Source organism: Pseudorca crassidens, chromosome 12 (genome assembly GCF_039906515.1).
Source record: "Pseudorca crassidens isolate mPseCra1 chromosome 12, mPseCra1.hap1, whole genome shotgun sequence".
NCBI classification, from domain to species: domain Eukaryota; kingdom Metazoa; phylum Chordata; class Mammalia; order Artiodactyla; family Delphinidae; genus Pseudorca; species Pseudorca crassidens.
The window spans coordinates 80473600-80494588 of record NC_090307.1 but is presented as its reverse complement, the minus strand read 5'-3'; the positions used below and the strand labels follow the sequence as shown (position 1 = coordinate 80494588).

Genomic DNA, 20989 nt, shown 5'->3' with positions numbered 1-20989 from the left:
GAGTACAGCAGCAACCAGATAGGTTAGGCCCTGCCTTCGCGGTGTGTACCGTCTGGAGGGAGAGACAGCCTCTAAGCAAAGACTCCAGCTGACACGTGTACAATGACAGCCATGACAAGGGCTGCAAGGATGGAGTGCACAGTGCCACGGGGTCTGACGGGAATAGGGACCTAGCTGGGGAGGCTTTTGAGGACAGATGGGGAGAGCGTTGCTGGCTGAGGAGACGACCCGAGCAAAGGCCCTGAGGTAGGCTGGTGTGGCTGGAGCTCTGTGAGTGAAGGGGTGGAGCTGTCTGCAGGGCCCAGACTGTGCAGGGCCTTTGGGCGCTGGAGGAGTTGGGCCTCTATCCAGAGGGCACTGGGGAGTGACTTGGTCACCTTTGCGTTTTGAAGCCACCGCTCGGAGTGCTGGCTGGAGAATGGATTGGGGAAGCCAGAGCAGCCATGAGGGGCAGTGTGGTCATCCAGGCAGGAGAACATTATTATCAGAAATAGTATTAGAATATTACTAGAAATAATAAAATTAGAATATTATTAACCATGATATGATCCATGTTCAAGGAGCACCTGTTCTGGCCAGGTGCTGGGCCAAGCACTGTACTTCTGTGACCCCATTTCACCCTCATGCCCCACTCTGCGACAGTACTTAATGCCCCGCTTTAGTTCCTGACTGCTGCAGTAACAGATTACCACACTCAGTGGCTTGGAACAACAAAAATCTATCTTTCAGCTCTGGAGGTCCAAAGTCCAAAATGGGTCTCACAGGGTTAAAATCAAGGCCTCGAAGAGCTGCCTTCCATTCCTGGGGCTCTAGGGGAGAATCCGCCCCTTGCCTCTTCCAGCTTCCACAGGCTGCCTGCCTTCCTTGGCCCGCAGCCCCTTCCTCTGTCTGCACAGCCAGCAAAGACCGGGTGGTTCTTTCTCACATAACATCCCTCAGCTGCCTCTTCCGTACCCAGATCTCCCTCTGCCTCTCTTCTGCCTCTCGATTCACTCGCCACCTTCCTGTGGCTCTCGCCTCCCTTTTATAAGGTTCCTTGTGATGCCGTGTTGGGCCCACCCTGGTCATCCAGGGTAATCCCTCCACCTCTAGAACCTTAATCTAATCACAGCTGCAGAGTCCCTTTTGCCATGTAAATGTTTACTGTTTCTGTGGATTGGGGTGTGGATATCTTGGGGGGACCGTTATGGAGTTGACCACACCCACAGTTACAGATATGGACACAGAGGAGGCACAGTTAGTCCCCAGGGCCGTGTGGGCTCTCAGGGGGCAGAGCTGGGCTGAGAGCCGGTCTGTCGGTCTTCAGAGGGCGTGGCCCCCAGCTCCCGTTCCATTCACGCTGGCCTGGGTCCCCGGCCTTGATGCTGAGGAGTTTGCGGGAGAGAAAGGAAGCGACCGCCACGGCATCGAGGTTTCTTTCCCAGCCGCTGTTTTGGGAGAATGAGCCAGTTTGGACAGAGGCCCCTGGAGAGAAACCTCTAGATGGTTTTATCTCATTGTTTCTGACAAGCCTCTTTTAGGCTGGTTTACATCAAACGTCTTTCATTTGCCTTGCCATCTGGGCCATAGGTTTGCTGTGTCACCTGAGATATGGGGTCAAAAACAGCATCATTTGAGGTGCCTGGGGCCACGGTCGGAAGAGATGTTGACCTGCAGATAAGGTGGAAAATCCCCAGTTTTGCTCCTCTTCTTGGAAAAACATGATCTTTGTTGCAGAGGGCGATACTGTGTGTACACTAGTGCTTGGGCCTACTGCCCCAGAAGCTAGAGAGGTGCTAAATGTATCCTTAAACCCCTGAAACACCTTCTCTTGACGTCCAGACTGACTCTGCTACTGAGGCCTGCGGACCTCGTTAATCTTCATTGCCATAGGTGATGTTAGTAGTGATGTTGTAGCTACCATTCACTGGGGGCCTGTGATGTGCTGGAGTCTGAGAAAATTGTTAAGAAACAAAAGATGGGGGTTAAGAGCCTGAACTCTAGAGCCAGCCTGCCTGGGTTCACATCAGCTCTACTTAACCTCTCTGAGCCTCAGTTCCCTCATCTGTAGGAATGGGACTGATCCTGAACTTGATTAAATCAAAGATGCCGTCCATTAGAATATGCGCCGTTTCTTTTATGTACTACAAAGAAAGAAGGGCCGAGCCCGTGAAACTGTGACCTGTCATCGAATGCAAAACACATTCTGATTTCAGAGATGTTAGTTACAATGTGAGGAAATGCACATTGGAATCAATGAAATACCTCGAGAGCACCCACCTCCTGCGGCTCTTGTGCTTAGGCTGGTGTCAGGCACATAGAAAGGGCTCAGTCCACGTGAGCTGGTATTGTTTCTGTTGTCCCCATTTTACAGATGAGGAAGCTGAGGTTGAAGTCACTTCCCGAGGTCACCCGACAAGCAGTAAATGGTAGAGTTGGGATTTGGGCTCCCTCGGCTGTGTGTCTCTTTCATGGCCCCCAAATCATGTCCAATAACAGGGTACCCACACCATGGATGAGATGAGAGATCAGGAACAGGCTGGCACCATGGCCGTGTGCCCGTGAGCAGGTCCTCCACCCCTCTGGGTCTCCACATTCTCACCTGTAGGAGGTGGGTGATAACGTGGACCCTGCAGGGATGCTGGGAAGGATGCCTGGATGTGAGAAAGGTCCCACATGTGCTCAGTCAACCTTCATCCTCTCCTCGCTTCCCTTCCCCACCACCCAGGCACAAGCAGCTTTTAGGGCACTGGCGTTAGCCACAGAAATCCCGAGCTCGGAGCAGTTGCCGTGGATAGTTGGACTGACTTGCCTGGACAATTGGAGCCTTGGGCACCCTGGACACCTGCCTAATGCCTGCTCCTGCTTAGAGCTCAGCCCTCACCTTCAACTCAGCCTCCGATAAACACCTGAGCCGGCACAGCCAGGCCTGGAGCCCCTCATTCCACTGTGGATGCTGCCCCTCGGGGCTGTGTGAAGCGTTTAGAAATAGTTACCTGGGGTGTCAATATTGGCTTCGATTTGAAAGCTTAACGCTGTTGGATTAATTGTTCATCCTTTCCTCGCTGATTTTTTTTTTTAAGTAAATTGTTCTTGGAAGGATAACGTACCTGCCAAAGTGTTCAGATCCTAAGAGCACAGCCTGATTAATTTCCACTAAATGCACATCCATATAACCAACGCCCAAATCAAAACGCAGAGCATCACCTGCCCCAGCTCCCCCACCCCCTCTCCATCCTCCCCACCCACCAGGGTCGCTGCTGTGCTGACTTCTAACACATGGGCCAGTTTTGTCTGCTTTTGCACTTTATATAAATGGAGTCATTGAGTGTGTGTGTGGCTTCTTTTGCTCAACATTAGGTTTAGAACTTCATGTCTTTTGCGGTTAGCAGTAATTTGCTTATTAACAGTCCAGTATGAATATATTTTGTTATACGGATATATCATAATTTATCCATTTTTCTGTCTGTGAACATTTGGGTAGGTTCCAGTTTGGGGCTATTATGAATGGGTTGCTATTAACATTCTAGAATATTCTAGTACATTCTGGTACATGTCTATAGGTGAACATGAGTGTGCATGCCTTCTGGATACATACTTAGGAGATGAATTGCTGGTTATGGCTTATTTGTATATTTCACTTAAGTAAAAGTGCCAAGCTGTGGTCGTACCAGTTGATATCTTACCAGCCAGTGTGCGTGCGTGCGTGCGTGCGTGTGTGTGTGTGTGTGTGTGTGTGCAGGGGCTCCAGATGCCATAAGGTAGTGAGAGAAGCAAAGACTTTGCAGCTGCGGCTGGAAAGGAGGATGTGAGCAGGGAAAGGAGACAGGGATGGACGTTTGGAGGCTGCAATTTCTATGCAGTTACACTGAGAGTCTGGGAGGCTTGGAGCCTGTTGGCTTGGCCGTCTGCAGTGGGGACATATTTCTTCTGGGCTCTGGCCTGTCATGAGTGTAGGTGGCTATTCAGAACAGAGTCTCCAGGGGAGGGAATCCACCCACCGTCTCCGCCATCCTAATACTTAAACATCACTGTGGTCTAATTGGCTGTGCAGCCCACTGCCCCCCTCCACCTCACCTCCAGCAGTAGCAAACCCAGTGCCTGAGACAACAAGGCGGGGACGGCCCTGAGTCACCATGGCTGCCCCTCGCCGACGTACTGGGCAACCCTGGACAGGCGGGCGAATCAGGCTCCCTGTGAGTCAGCTACCCTGGGAATCTCACCTCAAGCAGGTGAAGAAACGAATCTCAGTTGAAGATCATGGATGATTATAAGTGGCATGGTGGGTAAGTGGATACGTGGATAGGTGATAGACGGACAGAAGGATGTGATGTGTGTATAAGTACGTAACTAATTAATAACTTGCACACAAGTGTGTGTATGTTCACCATTGTATTGATCAGTCACCACCTCTCACAATAGCCAGAGTTTCACGAATACTTGCTGTGTTGGGCATGGAGAGTTGCCTGCACCTTGACACGCCTGATTCCGTGTGATTCTCCTAAGAAACCTTGTAAAGCAAAAACTGTCGGCCTCGTTTTACAGATAATGAAACTGAGGCTCAGAGAGGTTAGCTCTCCTGCCCAGGGTCACACAGCCACTGACTGACAAACCACGGTTCTAAGACAGTCTGACTCTGGGCCCCTGTTCTAACCAGTGTGCTCCACTCCCCACCTGCTCCTTCTCTCATTCGGTCCTCATACTAACTCTGTGGGTGGGTATCATTAGTTCCCTTTGATAGATGAGGAATCGGAGGCCCAGAGAGGTTAAGTAACCCATCCAGGGACACAACGACACATGGTAAGTAAAGAGCAGAGCTGGGATTCAAACAGATCCCTCTGCTACCTGAGTTCTGGCTATAACCACACAATTTCAGCTAATTCAAGCCCACAGCAGAGCTCGGTAACTACTAAACGAATGAATACAAAGCCAAGAATATTTTAGCAATCAAGTCACAGATTAAAAGAAAAATTCATGCCATCATTTAGACATAGATGGAAAATGAACTTTCCTAATGTCATTCCTTCTTCTTTCAGCCAATATTGGATGTGATGAACGAGACGTGATGCTAGGGGCTGGGGAATGCTATGGTGAATCTAGAACTCATTCATTCACTCGTTGATTCATTCACTCATTCATTTGCGGACTGTTTATCGAGTTCCTGGTCTGTGTGCGCCAGGATTCAGGCTCATTGCAGAGGAAAAGGATGGGTAAACACACTGGCAATTAAATGAGGTGTTACCGTCACTGTATAACATCCTTTTTCATCTTGTCATTCATCTTGAACCACTGGTGCTCGAAATGAGCTCAGTGAGGCTGAAAATAGTTTGAAAACCCTCTATCCAGACAGGCGTCTGCTTTGGGGGAGTGTTACTGGTGTTTACACACCCCTGTCTAAAGGCTTGAATACATTATTCACTGATGGTACTTAGCACACATCAGCGACCGCTTCGCTGGTCTTTCATCACTTTCCCCACACACCAGTGGATCCTGGCAAGTGAGAGCAGCTGGGCCGAGGGGCCGGCAGAGTGCCGTCTGAGTGCTGTCTGAGGACCCCAGAAGTTATCAGTTTACAAGCAGATTTTTGCCTGTGAGAGCCTGTGTTAGACGGTACGTGGCAAAGCCTGCTTCTGGGCTAGGCTAGACTCTGCACGTATCCTTGGATGCTGGGGATAGCTGATAAAGATGTTAAAGAACACCAAAGGAGTTGCTCCCAGAACCAGAACTGAGGTCCAGTGCAAGGCTGTGGTGGCTTAGTATCTCACAGGCATAATAGTGGCACGTAAACACACACCCACTCTCTATGTGTCACTTTTGTGTGTGTGTGCCGCGTGGCTTGCGGGATCCTTTTCCCCCAACCAGGGATCGAACGCGGGTCCCGGCAGTGAAAGCACCGAGTCCTAAGCACTGGACCGCTAGGGAATTCCCTCTATGTGTCACTTTTAATAACCGTTGTGTGTGGCGCTTATCGCAACAACTGCCCACAATTAATTGTGTCCTTCTGCTTTCCAGCCTCTGTAAGGGCCGGACACTCTATTCTGTGGTCAGGGATGCCAAGATCGTCTTGGATGTCAACAAAACGAGGCAGATTGCCCAAGAAATTGTGAAGGTACCGTAGGGTCTGGGGCCTCCTCCCTGAACCTCAGAAAGACCCCTCCTGAGACTCATGGTCTGGCTTCAGATCAACAGTCTGGGCTTAAAAGCGATTAAACTTGACCTGCACGATACCAGGCCAGATACAAGCATGAGGGATGGTCTACTAATGTTTGGTTTCCATCTGGTGCCCCATCATCATGATAATTGGGTGTGTGCAGAGACCCGGGGCGGGGGGAGGGACTCTTCTCATTGATAAACTCCCTTACCCCTTGAAGCCTTGAATTCCCATGAATGTAAGCCATCTCTCTCCACAGCTGCTGGGGAGGCATCAAATTGGTGTTGTTTGGGATTAAAACAAACAGGAACATCCTGTGTTTTCTGGCGGGTGCCTCATTAGTCCATGGTCTTCAGGTTTTTATTTCCCATCGGAAGTGTCAGGACTGAGCTGCAAAAAGAAATAAAAATGTGACTGCTCATTAAGGCAAAAAGAGAAATCTAGACGTTTCACCCTTAAGCTTGACCTCTCACAGCCCCTTCTCCATGTTCTTGATTATCGCCTTGTGATATGTCTCTTGAGGCGCACAGTGAAATTCTGCAGTTGTGTGGGTTAAGTAGATCTAAGGAGCAAGTCTCCTGCAGATAAGTTATTTTGCAGAATGGAAGTGGAGAACATGGCCGATGGGATTCCTTACTCTGGGGGCCTCTTTTCAGGTTTGTCCCCGCCCCTCTCCCTCTGGGGAGACCTTCCTTCGTTTCTTCTTCAGGAAGCAGAAGAGCTTAGATGGAGATGGTTTTGCTATGATGTGAGGGGGGTGGCAGATTTCTGTCTTGGGGACCCTGCCTGTTCCCACTCGCCATGCCTTCTCCACCCCACCTGCAAACCTTGGCATTTGGGTCCCAGATCTGCAGCTGTTCAGTGCGGTTTCAGTGGAAGGGCAGGGCGTGTGAATCGTGACCCCGAGCCAGGCTGGCCGTGAGCGCGTGGGTGTCCTCTGGCAGCTCCCTGTACCCTTGTTTCTTGCAGGGCATGGGCTACCTCCACGCCAAGGGAATCCTGCACAAGGACCTCAAGTCCAAGAACGTCTTCTACGACAACGGCAAAGTGGTGATCACAGACTTTGGGCTCTTCAGCATTTCCGGGGTGCTGCAGGCTGGCAGGTGAGAGGTGGTAGGAGGTCCCAGAGGGGTTCTTGACAGATGACGGTCAGGGGATGAGAAGTCGCCCAGATGGCTTCAGTGACCTAGACGTGATGCTGGACCTGAGGTCGCTTAGCTGCGCGGCTAGGCTGCTGAGCCCATGATGCAGTGCGGATGCCCGGGTCACACTCTGAGTCCCATGGGGCCTGTCTTGGAAATGGCGCCTTTGAATGGGCACAAAGCATGCTTCAATCCTGCAACGCCCTTGCCCTTGAGTTTCACTGGAAGACACTCTCCTTACTCCAAGCACGCACATGGAAGCTGGGCTCCCCCAAGCACCGTTGCTCAAAGTGTTCTTATGAATCCCGTTGGTTTAGCACAGCAGGAGTGTAGTTAAGAGCAAGGGATTGAAAGTCAGACCCACCCGGGGCCCAACTTGACTCTGCCACTTACGAACTGTGCCTTCACTTTCCTGCAAGAAAAATGGTGGGTGTGATGATTTCTGCCTCAGAGGGTCATTACGAGGGTAGAATAAGACAACACACAGCAAGCATCCAGCACAAGGCCTGGAGCACATCAAGCACTACAAAGAATACTGGGTTGGCCAAAAAGTTCGTTCGGGCTTTTCTGTACCATCTTATGGGCAAACCCGAACGAACTTTCTGGCCAAGCCAGTGGCTTCTGTGGAGTTGTTGTAATTAGCATTAATTTGCTTATACCTCCTCAGTATCACCCAGGAGGGTCATTAACTATTGTTAAGTAATAAACTCTCAGCCACCACTCACCCTGGAGCAAGCTACCTTGAGTTGACCATGTGAAAAGCAGCCTGATCCCAATTCAGAAGGTCTGCCCTTTGTGACTTTTAACTTGGAGTGTGTGACACACACACACACACACACACACACACACACACACACACACACACACACACACTTTAAACCCAGCATGTTCTCTCTAATCGTGCCTCTTTCAACAAATGGTACGTCTCTCCAGAAAGGCAGCACCCCCCAAGCCCTGGTTTCTCTCATTGTACTTCCATTTCAGCTGCTTTGGAGAATCCCTGATCCCTTTGAGGTACACCCAGGAGCCCCCCAACAAAGTGAATTTTGTTCATGCTCTGTAATACCTTGAATCTCAGTCAGACCCTCTGAAATGCGGTGGAGCCTGATCTAGCTGTTCCTGTGTGTTGTAGTAACAAACAGAAGCTTAAGGGTTTTTTTTAGAGTTTACTCCACCCAAAGAGATTCATCTCCAAAACTACATCTAGTCCCTAAGATAAGAAAGTAAGTAGACAGGAAATTAACAAACGGATCAGTGGATAGATGGAGAGAGTCATCAAGTCAGAACCCAAGAAGCCAAGAACCCACTTAGGTTCCAGTTTACTGGTTGGGGAATCGCTCCCTCCCTGTTTCCATTGCCCCAGGCCAACGACAGAGGAAGCAGTTGTTGACATCACTATGAGCCCAAGTACTTGTGTCAAGACAAGAGGTTTAGCAGGCGTTGTCTTCAACCTAGCTCAAGGCTCTTAAGAAAAAAAAAAATCAGATTCCTCCCTCCTGGTGGCAGGTCCACACGCTTTCTCCTTGTCAGTGGCTTCTCCCCCAAAAACCAGAGGGCCTCTGATCTTTTCCCTTTATTTATTTATTAAAATTTATTTATTTATTTATTTTTGGCTGCGTTGGGTCTTTGTTGCTGCATGCAGGCTTTCTCTAGTTGTGGCGAGTGGGGTTTACTCTGTTGCAGTGCACAGGCTTTTCATTGTGGTGGCTTCTCTTGTTGTGGAGCACAGGCTCTAGGAGTGTGGGCTTCAGTAGTTGTGGCACGCGGGCTCAGTAGTTGTGGCATGCGGGTTCAGTAGTTGTGGCTTGCGGGCTTAGCTGCTCCGCGGCATGTGGGATCTTCCCGGACCAGGGCTTGAACCCGTGTCCCCTGCATTGGCAGGCGGATTCTTAACCACTGCGCCACCAGGGAAATTCCTGATTTTTTCCCTTTAGATTCACGGTTTTCTGAAGCCACAGGGAGACGAGAAAGCAAAGGGAAAAGGAATGACCTTCAGCTCATTCATGAAGGCCCAGTGTCAACCAGGAAGGGAGTGCAAGTCAAGGGCAAGGTGGCTTCTGGCCTTGTCGCCCAGACGGCACACTGCCCCCGCCCCCACCGTGCCCCAGCCTGGCTGTCAACGCAAACCCAGTTGGTGTTGCAAGAGGCCAGGGAGCCCTCAGCAATCTCTCCCAACCAGAGATCCACAGCGTCTGGCTACCCAGGAGTAGCCATTGGTGGCTTCCTGTGCTTTTTTCCCTGTTGGAGGGAAAATAGGGCTTAGTTCAGAACTTTGCTCCCAAATGGTGTGCTATAGAATTCGTGTGGAATTGTGGTTAGGAGTTTAGTCGCTGGAGTTTTAAAGACTTGCAATCAAACGGATGTTAGTTCTTTCCCTTGTTACCTTCATGGCTTTGGGAGGGTCACTTAAGCTCTTTGAGGCTATTTGCTGACCCATAGAACAGGGGTGATATCCACCTGATTGTGGGCACATAAGAATTAAGTTGGGTGGACAGCCTGACATACAGGAGGTACTCAGCAGGAGTTACTTGCCTTCCTACCCTTCCCTCAGTTAGACCTTGGGGCATTGACAGTGCTGGGTGCCCAGAAAGGGGAGCTCAGCCGAGCCTGGGGCAGGGGTGGGGGTAGCAGTAAAGTGAGCACGTCCTGAACATCCATACAGATGCCAGAGCTTCCCCTGAGCCCGTCCCCGGCATTGCCTTGCCTACAGCTGTTCTACCATCGTCCAGAAAAGGTGTCATTTGAGATGCCAGTGGTATCATGACAGTTGCCCACAGGCTGTTATTGATCATAATAATAACCATAATGAAGATGATTTGGGTTGGTCACCGATGGGTCCATCACCATGGGAACAGGACACCCCAGGGTGTCTGTGCCAGGCCTGGCTTCCAGCCCCCTCTAGGCACATGCTCACGTCCGCCCCAGGATGATGGTTAGCGAGTGGCCAGCACCCTCCTTCCTGGCCCAGCCCTACAATTCCAAACCTCCACTGCCCCAGTGAGTCAGGAGGAGGCGGAAGGGGCTGTTGGATGAGATGGGAACAGGGACGTTTGCCCTTTTGGCAACAGCGTTCCACTCCACCCCACCCCTCAGGGCCTGGTCATGCCAGTGGGGTAGCATGATATGTCCCCACTACACTGATGTTCTTGGGGTTTCTAGAACACCCCAAAGAGGGCCTGCCTTGGGCCTTTGTCCTAACTTCTCTCCTGCCTGGAATACTCTTCTCCTTGTTTGTATGGCTGGATCCTTTATGTCATGAAAATCTTAGGAATACTCTTCTCCTTGCTCGCATGGCTGGATCCTTTATGTCATGACCTTCTGCCTGGCATACGCTTCTCCTTGTTTGCATGGCTGGATCCTTTAGGTCATGATCTCCTGCCTGGAATACGCTTCTCCTTGCTCGCGTGGCTGGATCCTTTATGTCATGAAAATCTGAAAATCTTAGCTCACATTTTACCTAAAGTCAGCTCCCTCTTATCTTTGACACATTCTCCTATTTTAATCTTTCCTATTTAGATAATTCATTTGTCATCACTTTCCCCTACCAAAGTACAAGCTCCAGGAGGGCAGGGACTTTGTCAGTCTTGTTCACTGCTGTGGTCCCAGTGCAGAGAACAGAGCCTAGGCAGAGCGGGTGCTCATAAATACAGTCGGTCCTCATTATTCGCGGATTCCATATCTGCAAATTCACCTACTCGCTAAAATTTATTTGTAACCCCCAAATCAATACTCACAGCACATTCACAGTCATTCGTGGCCATGTACAGGGTGGTGAAAAACTTGAGTCAACTGATGCACATGTTCCCAGCTGAGGTCCAAGGAGAGGACGCTGTGCAGTTTTGTTTCAGCTCTCATCAGCGATGACCAGAGGATGGAGAAGGGATGGTGCAGTGCGGGGCAAGGAGCTCCAGCTCTGGGGCCAGTTGGATGGGTTTTGCAATTCTGCCCCCTGGTAGTGGGGCAGCCTCAGGGCAAATCACGTAATACTTCTGAGCCTCGTTTTCTCTTGTGTAAAATAAAATAGACTAGGATGAATTGTTTTCAGGATTTAAGATTATAATCTTTTTGAGATGTGTGCATGCGTGTGTATATATACATTTCCTCCAGGAGCAAAAACTCAGTTTTCACTAATTCAGTGTTTGCTGAGACTTTATAGAACATAAGCGCCACGAATAACAAGAATCGGCTGTATTTGTTAAATGAAGATGGAGAAGGGGGCGCCTCAGAGGCGAAGGGACACGATGACTGTTTGGGTGTTGGGTGTCTCTCTCCAGATCAGCCTTTCCTGCACCTCCCACTGAGTCTTGGCCTCAAGTACAAGGTCAGGCAGTGCTTGATGGGGGGCTAGGGATGGGGGAGGAACACAAGAAAGCCAGCAGAGATGGTCCAGGGACTTGGGGTCCGTGATGGAGGACTGGTCCTCCCTGGGCTGTGAAACGGGGCTCACTCTGTGCTTTGCTTCTCCAGGCGTGATGACAAGCTGCGTATCCAGAGCGGCTGGCTGTGCCACTTGGCCCCGGAGATCATCCGCCAGCTGTCTCCCGACACAGAGGAAGACAAGCTCCCCTTCTCCAAACACTCGGACGTCTTTGCGCTTGGGTAGGTGGCCCACTCTGGCTTTTGAGAGCCCCAGCCTGGGCAGAGGGGCACTTCCCAAAACATTCCCTTAGTGCTTCTGGAAGGGACAGGGCATCTGTCTGCGGAGGAAGAGGTGGCTGGATTTCTGGGTGAGTTAGGGGGGATCTGAGTGGGCTGTAGTAGAGAGACCCTAGCAAACCTTCGTGCCTGGTTTCTAACTGGTTGTGTGACCATGGCAAGTTACCTCATTCATTCATTCATTCGTGCAATAGCTATTTACTGGGTGCCTGTTCTTAACAAATTGTCAAAAACTTAGTGGCTTAAAACGACCTTTATTATCTCAAGTTTCTGTGGCCAGGAATTTGGGCTTGGTTCTGAACTGGCTCAGGATCTTGCATTAGGCTGCAGTCAAGATGTTGGCCAGGGCTGCGGTCTCATCTGAAGGTTTGACAGGCTGAGGATCCATTTCCAAGGTGGCCTGCTCACATGGCTGTTGGCAGGAGGCCTCAGTTCCTCACCACACAGACCTTTCCAAAGGCTGCTTGAGGGACCTCACAACACGGCGGCAAGAAGCTGCATTGCCTTTATGACCTAGTCGCAGGAATTGTACATCGTCACTTCTACCGTATTCTGTTTGTTAGAAGCAAGTCAGCAAATCACAGGGAGGGGAATTAAGCTCTACTTTTTACAGGAAGGAATATCAAACAATTTGTGGACATTTTAAAACCACCATAGGTCCCTATTCTCTCTTGTCTGGTGGAAGACAGACAAGGAAACAGGTTTTTTTACAAAATTCTGTGATAAGTGCTATGCTGGGGATAAACACAGGACTGTGGGAAGAAAGGAGGAACTAAATCCAACCTGGGAGATCAGAGAGAGCTTCCTGGAGGAGGTGACTCCTGAGCCTGTGTTAAAGATTGAGTGTAAGTAGTCCAGGTGAGGGTAAGGTGAAGTGTTCCAGATAGAAGGAGCATATGAAAAGCAACAAGGGTGAAAAAGAACAAATTGCCCACAATGGAGGAATATGTGGGGAGCAGGAGTGGAGGGAAGAAGATGAAGCTGATGGATGGAGAATCAGGAAAAAATGAGCCTGGGGTGGTGAGATGAGGGACTAGAGAGGAAAGAAGGCATTCTGCAGGGACCTAGAGGCTGAGTTAAGGAGTTTTCATCTTCAGGGCAGTAGGGAGCCACTGATGGTTCTTGAGCAGGAGAGTGACTTTTAAAAGTGTATTGAGCACATAATCACACTCTGAGCTTTAGAACAATCACTACTGTGTTGAAAACGGAAAGGAGAAGGACAAGATTGGGGCCAGTTGACCAACCCAGGGGGGAGATGCTGAGATTCTCTGCTGAATCAGTGCCAGTGGGTGTGAAAGCTGGGATTGGACGTAAGAAGCAGCATTTTGCGGGTGGAAGTGATAGGGCTTGATTGTTGGTTTAAATGTGGGTGATGCCAGATATCTGCCTGAAGCAACTTGGCAGACAGTAGTGTCATTCACCAAAGTAGAGACCCTGGAGGTGGGGCAGGGTTGGGCCACGCCAGAAAGGCAGAGACAGCAGATTTGGACACAGTGAGTGTGAGCCGCCTTGGAGACAGCCGAGGGGAGCAACCAGAAGGCGGCTGAAGCCACACATTTTAAGTTTGGGAAAGAAGAGTTCAGGACTTGGCGGCCAAGAGAGTGACTGCAGCCGTGGGAGGGGATGAGGTGTCTTTGAAAGTACAGAGGAGGGAGAGAGGGTCCAGGGCACAGCCCTGAGATGCAGATCCGGACGCTCTGAGAAGGTGCAGCAGGAAGGCTTCCGCGCGCCTGTCCCTCAGATGGCCATGCTAATCCTCACCTTACCTCGACCGACCGCGAGGGCGGTTACATGGACTGGCAGAGATAAGCTGGGAAAGCTGTTTGGGAAAGTTGGAGGCTTGCAGATGTGTGCAGTTAGATTTAGCGCCACCAAGAGATGTTACAGAGAATATCTTCCCCGGAAAAGCACCCCTGCTGCGTGCTCTCTATAAATCGGGGTGGGGGCAGTGTTTGCGGCCACATCAGGATCCTCGCCATCTGTCACTTGGGCCCCTTAAGAGGCTGTCACTTGCCCTGATTAGTTTATGCCCAAATCTTTATCTAGTTAGATATTGTTATCTGAAACCAAATTGCAATAATTAAGTTGGTATATTTTACTATCAGTTTAGCAAAAGAAAAAAAGAATGTAATTAACAAAATGTACCAAAGTAAGTAATTGGTTTTCCACTGGAGTTTTAATCTTTAGCAATTTTTTTCCCCTTCAAGCGCGTTTCTCTTGAAAGTTAGGTTTGAAAGGAAGTTTTAATGAGGCTTTTATTCCTGACACTGCTGAGTTCCGAGGGGCCTGGTGCTCCCGGTTTCCTGCCAATTAGCTGCATCTTGTTGCCTGGGAACATCATGCTGGGGCACGACTTTGAACAAAAATGGGCCTTAAAAGTGTATTGAGCACCGTGTTAAGTCTGTGATGGGTGCTGCCTCATGGCATCTTCAGAAGCACACTTTGAAGCAGGTACCATTGTTCCCAATTGACAGATGAGGAAACTGAGGTTCCGAGTGGCTTAGTGACTTGCCTTATGGTAATTAGCAGTGGAGCTGGGAGTCAAACTTGGGACATCCTGACCCCAGGGTTGGAGCTTTAAACCGCAGAGCCCCCAGGCTTGAGAGTCATTTCACTACTCAAAGCCCTACTTCCCTCAGCCATAAATCAAAGATAATAAAGCCCATTGAGATGTTCTAAGGATTGAATGAGAAAACACCTGTAAGGCACACAGCACAAGGCCAAGCTCCTGATAGGCTCCCTTCCCCCCTTCACATGAGTGGTGCCTACACTCTGTGTGTGCCTCCTTCACTAGGCCCCAACCATCAACTAGAGGGTTGCCCTCCCAAATAGTTCACTGCCCCAATTACAAAGGACCCTCAAATGGGATGGAGTGTAGGTTTCTCAGTATAGCATAATGGCCAGTGGTGTAATTCTGTAGTCAGATGGCTTCAACTCTGGCTATACCTCTTATTTTGCTGTATGACCCTGGGTAAGGTATGTAACCTTTGTGAGCCTCAGTTTCCCCAGCTGTAAAATGGAGCTGATAATAGCACTTCTTGTTTAAAATGTGGGTTTAATTATTATTCGGGTTTGATGAGGCCAATAGATCAGGAAACAACTACCACTGGATAGTTTGTTATTCACAGTCCCCAGAAGGAGAGGGCACATCATACGACGCAGGGCCACACGGGGAAACACCAGGGTCAGTCAGGAGGCAGAGGGAGCAGGAAGAAAATGTGGGCAAGAGCCGTTATTGTGGTTTTCTCGGGAAGGAAGGGGCGAGGCAGGGTAAGCAGGCTTAGCATTGGCTAGCTTAACTAATTTCAGTGGGCTCTGGGGTATGGGGGCTGTCCTGAGTAGGGAAGGGGAATATTGGCCCTGAGCCTGATAGAGGAGATGGAGGGATGGTGGAGGACTTTGGATTGTTTAGTTTGCATATGAAAAGCACACTTACAGGTCAGTCCTTTACTATCTCTAGGAATTGGCTAGCCCTGGGAGGGGCAGTCCCGCCAGGGTCAGCAAGGCCCCAGATAGCAGAACATCAGAGTAAAAGCCATGCTAATACACCTCCCCCATAATCATAGTAAATACAAAAGGCTAAGATTAGTGTCTAGCGCAGAGTGAAAACTCAATAAGTGTTATTGTTTATGATGAAAAGAACTAGAATCATCCCGCACGTAACTTGAGAACTTCCTGACCACCTAACTCAACATCCCAACACCTGAGCATCACCACCCCTCCTCGCCCCAGAGGGATGAGAAGATGCTGAGAGGCGGAACCCTAGAAATAGCTGGTTTGATACAGTCCTCTATCAGTAAAAAGGGTAACTGAGTGCTTCGTGTTCTTTAAAGCAAATTTACATAAATTATCTTAGGTTAGAAGAAAGATCATTTCTTAGGATGGTTTCAGTTAGTCCCTGAGTTGGGAAGTCTTCTCAGTGAGTTGAGACCTATCCCCACCGTACAGCTCAGTGACACCCCAGCATCCTCTGAACACCCTGACACATGCACCATAGTCCTCACTGCCGCCCACACCTCCCAGCATCACTTAGGCACTGCCCAGCCCATCTCCCCATCCGTCCCCACGTGCCGCTTACTGCAGCAGGCAGTCGTTTCTTCCATCATTACAACGTCGTGATTTATGAAACAGACGATAACATAGTCGATCTCTCTAGAATAATTCCGGCATCGAGTTGTTCTGGCATTCAGCCTCCCAGATAAACATTCTTCCACTGCAATTTTATCATCATTCTCATTTGGCAAGTAGGGAAACCTGCATTCAGAAGGGAAGCAACCTACCCAGTGACATATTACTAGCATAGAATAGAATCAGGACTTGAACCCAAGGCAGTCTGACCCTCAGATTGTTTTTTTTTTTTCTTTCCACTATTTCAAAGGAAGTTTCCTTCTTAGAACACACAAATATAATAGAAAAAAATTCTGTCCTTTCTATCACTGAGAGGGAGCCCTTGTTAACGTTTTGCTGTGTTGCTCTTATTCTCCTGTCCATACATATATAGTGGTATTTAAAAAGCATAACATACCTTATATACAGTTTTGTGTCCTGCTTTTTTCACTTAAAATTATATTTTGAGCATTTTTTATGTCAGCAAAATTTCTTTGAAATGTTATAATAATAATAATAAATATCTTAGTTTATGGATTTACCATAATACATGTAACCAGTTATTTTTTTAATCTTTATTGGAGTCTAATTGCTTTACAATGTGATGTTAGTTTCTGCCGTACAACAAAGTGAATCAGCTTTATGTGTACATATATCCCCATATCCCCTCCCGCTTGAGCCTTCCTCCCAACTCTCCCTATCCCACCCCCCTAGGTGGTCACAAAGCACCGAGCTGATCTCCCTGTGCTGTGCAGCAGCTTCCCATTGCTGTTTTACATTTGGTAGTGTGTATATGTCGATACTGCTCTCTCACTGCGTCCCAGCCTGCCCCTCCCCCCATGACCTCAAGTCCGTTCTCTACATCAGCGTCTTTATTCCTGCCCTCCACTAGGTTCATCAGTACAATTTTTCTAGATTCCATATATATGTGTTAGCATACGGTATTTGTTTTTCTCTTTCTGACTTACTTCACTCTGTATGACAGACTCTAGGTCCATCCACCTCACTACAAGTAACTCACTTTCATTCCTTTTTATGGCTGAGTAATATTTCATTGTGTAGATGTGCCACATCTTCTTTATCCATTCATCTGTCGATGGACACTTAGGTTGCTTCCATGTCCTGGCTATTGTAAATAGTGCTGCAGTGAACATTGTGGTACATGTATCTTTTTGAATTACGGTTTTCTCAGGGTATATGCCCAGTAGGAGGATTGCTGGGTCGTATGGTAGTTCTATTTTTAGTTTTTTAAGGAACCTCCATACTGTTCTCCATAGTGGCTGTATCAATTTGCATTCCCACCAACAGTGCAGGAGGATTCCCTTTTCTCCACACTCTCTCCAGCAGTTATTGTTTGTAGATTTTTTGATGATGGCCATTCTGACTGGTGTGAGATGATACCTCATTGTAGTTTTGATTTGCATTTCTCTAATGATTAGTGATGTTGAGCATTCTTTCATGTGTTTGTTGGCAGTCTGTATGTCTTCTTTGGAGAAATGTCTATTTAGGTCTTCTGCCCATTTTAGGATTGGGTTGTTTGTTTTTTAGTTATTGAGCTGCGTGAGCTGCTTGTATATTTTGGAGATTAATCCTTTGTCAGCTGCTTCATTTGCAAATATTTTCTCCCATTCTGAGGGTTGCCTTTTTGTCTTGTTTATGGTTTCCTTTGTTGTACAAAAGCTTTTAAGTTTCATTAGGTCCCATTTGTTAATTTTTGTTTTTATTTCCATTTCTCTAGCAGGTGGGTCAAAAAGGATCTTGCTGTGATTTATGTCAGAGTGTTCTGCCTATGTTTTCCTCTAAGAGTTTGTTAGTGTCTGGCCTTACATTTAGGTCTTTAATCCATTTTGAGTTTTTTTTGTGTATGGTGTTAGGGAGTGTCAATTCTTGTTATTGAACAATTGTGTTATTGCTACTTTTTTCAGTGTTCTATATAATGGTGTACAGAAGATCCTTGTCATTGAGTTTTTGTCTGTATCCCTTATATTCCCCTTACAATAGTTTCCTAAAATTACAGGCATGGGGTCAGAGATCCTAGCCGCATTATATTAGACTGTTCAGGTTCTAGCTTTTGATTCATTTTAATTCAGGCACCAGAGAAGATATCCTGGGATAAGCATGACTTCTAAGACATTGACAAAGCTTTATGTACATCTTAGGTAGCAGAACACCAGCCCTGTGAGGCAGAAACTAGGGGGCCAGAGTGGTTAGCCAGCAGGCTGACTGGGTGGGCGCGTGTTGGTAAGGGGACACGGAGTTGCGAGGGACGTATCACACCCTTTAACAATGTCTGCCAACAGGACAATCTGGTATGAACTCCATGCCAGAGAGTGGCCTTTCAAGACCCAACCAGCAGAGGCAATAATCTGGCAAATGGGCACAGGCATGAAACCCAACCTCAGCCAGATTGGCATGGGAAAAGAAATCTCGGTAAGTCCCGGGATAGTGCCAGGTCTGGGGGATGAGGGGAGAAGCAGACACAATTCTGGGCCTTCTTTTTCCTGCATGTTAATAAGGTTGCAGACGCTTTCCTGGAGGGTGACAGAAAGCCTGCGCACAGACTCGTCAGGTGATCATGTGGAGCTTAGAAGGCAAAGCTTTTGAACTGTGCCTGCAATTCAGGTTCCTACTATCAGGGCACAGTAACACTTGGCCAGGTTTTTCCCAGCAAGGGATTGCTGAGCCTAGTAGAACCAGTGAATCCCTCTTTTTCTGTTATTTTTTAAAGACATACATTAAGATACCACTGGTAGGGGCTTCCCTGGTGGCGCAGTGGTTGAGAGTCCACCTGCCGATGTAGGGGACACAGGTTCGTGCCCCAGTCCGGGAGGATCCCACATGCCGCAGAGCAGCTGGGCCTGTGAGCCATGGCCACTGAGCCTGCGTGTCCGGAGCCTGTGCTCCGCAACGGGAGAGGCCACAACAGTGAGAGGCTCGCATATCGGAAAAAAAAAAAAAAAAAAGATATCACTGGTATTAATGATTCTAATTTTATTTGGATCTCCATAAAATTTTTAAGGCATTATCCAACTCAGAACAAGACATGTGGAAACAGAGAAGCCTGAGTATAAATTAGTAATCATCCTCTAAAACACATCAGGAAGAATCCTGTTTTGATCAGAAGCTAGATGTGTCAGGGAAGGCATAATTATCCGGTATGTTTTTAAGGATTACCTGTCTCTAGATTTCCTTTCTCAAGTGAGGCAATTACTAAGAGTAATTTTCCTGTCTGTGACTTTAAGGGCGCTTATAATATTAGGATGTGGATAGAAGCTTCAGGATTCCCTTTTCTCCCTCCTTTTTGAGAAAAATGCCAAGAAACTCCTTGGGGAGCATTATTGATTTCAATGTATCCCAGACCTTCTCTAATAGGATTTACCTAGTTTGCTATATAGGCTCAGAAAGTGGATGAGTAAAAGGATGTTGCAATGGATGAGTGATGCATGGCTGGATGGTAGATGAAGGATAAATACATGGACTGAGATGAATAGATAGATGGATGGGTGGGTGGATAGATGCATGGGTGGGTGGATGGATGGATGGGTGATGGAGGAATCTGGCAGTGCAACAAATGGGTAGACAAACAGACAAATCCAATGAGATGTCAAGGAGTAATCAAGAAGGTACTAGTTACGTTAAATCACCATCTTGGTTTCTTTTAGGACATTCTTCTCTTCTGCTGGGCCTTTGAACAAGAAGAGAGACCTACCTTTACCAAGCTTATGGACATGCTGGAGAGACTGCCAAAGCGAAACCGCCGCCTGTCTCACCCTGGACATTTCTGGAAGTCTGCAGAGTAAGTGTTCCCCCTTAGCATCTCTCCCCACTGCCCTGTCCTCTGGCCTTTGTCACCTTTTTGCTCCCCTCCCCAGCTCCTCTGCCAACCGTCTCCTTTCCGTGTACCCACCTCCCTCCCCAGCGTACTACCCTTCCCCACCGTGTTTCTGTTCAGGGGAATCTCCTCTGCAATTTGGGTCCTAGAGGCTGCCGTACAGGGCCTGGATCCCCGCGGTTACCATGGCTGCCTCATTGCCTGTTTCCTCCTGATGAAGGTTGATGCCCCAGTAAGTCTGAGCATCACACAATGAGGTGGTACCCTGAACCCACCAAGCCCTACCTGTCAGCTATTCATCAAAGTAGAAAAGTCCTGGGGTGTACCTATTTCACGGACTATAGACGGGCAAGGTGTCTGTGTCCTATTCCTGTACCCACGGCAGACATGACTAATCTATCACAGTGCATCTGCCATCACTCAGTGGTACTCATCAGCAGTTATTTAGAATCAGTGCATGGATGCCTTTCCTGGCCATTCCAGATTTATCCAGCCTCCTTCTTTTACACATGGAGAAACCGTGGCCCAGAGACATTCAGCAACTCACCCACATCTGCATGGGGTGTTGGTGACAAAGCTGGGGACACAGGTCAGGTCCCAACTCCCTAGTCTAGAGTTTGCTCTCCCCACAACATCAGCCCCTCTAGACTCCTCACTCACACTCATCGGCTTTGAGATGGTCACTCTGCTGCTGTCGTCCTTTCAGAAACCACCTGGGTCGGCAGTGGATTGGGGGAGGGCTTGGCTACGGTAGGCCCAGGATCTGGGTCCTGTCTAGGGCTTTGTAATTTGCACAGGGGACCAACCAAGAGGTCTCAGCTGCAGCTGGCACATTCCCAGGAGGAGAGCCGCTAACTCAAAACTCGCCTCTGGGATCTTGGGTTTGCCCCTCCATGGCTCCATCAGAGGACCTGGCATTTCTAGAATCCCAGTGTGGCTTAACACGTGGTGAGCTGGAGGCAAGGCTGGGGCAAGCCTGTGTTCCAGAGCGGTGCATCTCAAAATTTAATATGCATTCATATCACCTAGGGACTTTGTTAAAATGCGGATTCTCATTCTGTGCGTCTGGGGTGGGGCCCAAGATCTTGCATTTCCAAGGTGACACCGAAACTGCTGGTCCAT

The 20989-nt window shown here is 48.6% G+C and overlaps 1 protein-coding gene across 1 annotated transcript in view; it reads left to right on the top strand.

The window, feature by feature from the left end:
- The window catches only part of KSR2 (kinase suppressor of ras 2), a 400467-nt gene extending 380632 nt beyond the window's left edge, over positions 1–19835 (top strand). The window contains exons 15-19 of the mRNA XM_067700755.1: positions 5992–6088; positions 7100–7233; positions 11740–11871; positions 18336–18465; positions 19698–19835. Of these exons, the coding sequence (XP_067556856.1) occupies positions 5992–6088; positions 7100–7233; positions 11740–11871; positions 18336–18465; positions 19698–19835 (631 nt within the window). The remainder of the gene's footprint in view (positions 1–5991; positions 6089–7099; positions 7234–11739; positions 11872–18335; positions 18466–19697) is intronic.
- Positions 19836–20989: the final 1154 nt, after the last annotated feature.